We start from the raw sequence: 1,672 nt of genomic DNA, 5'->3' as shown, positions 1-1,672 counted from the left end.
TGGATAGTGAAGAACATTATCTCAGAGTGGAATTTTGATCAGATGGCCAATGGGCTGAGGAGTGGCAGGTGGAGTTTAACTTAGATAAATGTGAGGTGCTGCATTTTGGGAAAGCAAATCTTAGCAGGACTTATACACGAAGATCCAGGGGAATGTTGCTGAACAGAGACCTTGGAGTGCAGGTTCATAGCTCCTTGAAAGTGGAGTCGCAGGTAGATATGATAGTGAAGAAGGCGTTTGGTATGCTTTCCTTTATTGGTCAGAGTATTGAGTACAGGAGTTGGGAGGTCATGTTGCGGCTGTACAGGACATTGGTTAGGCCACTGTTGAAATATTGCGTGCAAATGTCTCCTTCCTATCAGAAGGATGTTGTGAAACTTGAAAAGGTTCAGAAAAGATTTACAAGGATGTTGCCAGGTTGGGAGGATTTGGGCTATAGGGAGAGGTTGAATAGGCTGGGACTGTTTTCCCCGGAGTCTCTGAGGCGTGACCCTGTAGGGGTTTATAAAATCATAAGGGGCATGGATAGGATAAATAGACAAAGTCTCTCTCCTGGGTTGGGGGAGTCCAGAACTAGAGGGCATAGATTTAGGGTGAGAGGGGAAAGATGTAAAAGGGACCTGAGGGGCAACTTTCTCACACAGAGGGTGGTATGTATATGGAATGAGCTGCAGAGGAAGTGATGGAGGCTGGTACAATTGCAACATTTAAAAGGCATCTGGATGGGTATTTGAATAGGAAGGGTTTGGAGGGATATGGGTGGGGTGCTGGGAGGTAGGACTAGATTGGGTTGGGGTATCTAGTCAGCATGGATGAGTTGGACCGAAGGGTCTGTTTCTGTGCTGTACATCTTTATGATTCTATGAATCTCTGGGTGAGGATGCAATACTTATACTGTTAATTTATCTTTGACAAACTTTGCTCACTAAAATCCCATTTCTTTATTTTATCACTCCATGGATTGTCTGTCAAACCAATCACATTAACTGGTACAAAACTTCAGCTGCTTGTGATCCCCAAGGGATATTCTTCTGTGAAGCTGCGAGGTCTTCTCATTCTGATGAAAGACATCAGTTATCACCTTGAGTTCATCAGGGCCTAACCCATTGTAGTTGCCCTGCAACTACACAGTAGCTGTTGTGACTGCAGCAACAGGCCCATCTTGAACACTGTAATGTGTACTGGCAACTGTATCTCTCACGACCTGTGATCTGCACCCACTGCTTCAGCAATACTGGAAAATCCTTGTTCCCTACAAAGAAAAAACATTGAATTACAATTGAGACCTTGCTCACAGAAACAGAAAGAAATAGCTCCCTCTTAGTGTGATGGCACAGCAATAATTTCAATCACAAGAGACTGACATGCGAAAACAGAACTGCCACTGAATTCATTTTCAATTATATGACACAATTACTCTGATAGAAATGTTATTATTTAAATACTGGACTTAGAACATAGAACATAGAAGAATACAGCGCAGTACAGGCCCTTCGGCCCTCGATGTTGCGCCGATCCAAGCCCACCTAACCTACACTAGCCCACTATCCTCCATATGCCTATCCAATGCCCGCTTAAATGCCCATAATGAGGGAGAGTCCACCACTGCTACTGGCAGGGCATTCCATGAACTCACGACTCGCTGAGTAAAGAACCTACCCCTAACATCTCT

At 44.3% G+C, this 1,672-nt stretch overlaps 1 protein-coding gene across 1 annotated transcript in view; it reads right to left on the bottom strand.

The window, feature by feature from the left end:
* Positions 1 to 921: 921 nt before the first annotated feature.
* dhodh (dihydroorotate dehydrogenase) overlaps positions 922 to 1,672 on the bottom strand; it is a 14,526-nt gene continuing 13,775 nt past the window's right edge. The window contains exon 9 of the mRNA XM_043706729.1: positions 922 to 1,252. Coding sequence (XP_043562664.1) covers positions 1,198 to 1,252 — 55 coding nt within the window. The 3' untranslated portion in view covers positions 922 to 1,197. The remainder of the gene's footprint in view (positions 1,253 to 1,672) is intronic.

Source organism: Chiloscyllium plagiosum, chromosome 17 (genome assembly GCF_004010195.1).
Source record: "Chiloscyllium plagiosum isolate BGI_BamShark_2017 chromosome 17, ASM401019v2, whole genome shotgun sequence".
Classification (NCBI taxonomy): Eukaryota; Metazoa; Chordata; class Chondrichthyes; order Orectolobiformes; family Hemiscylliidae; genus Chiloscyllium; species Chiloscyllium plagiosum.
This window is presented reverse-complemented; position numbering and strand designations above follow the sequence as displayed.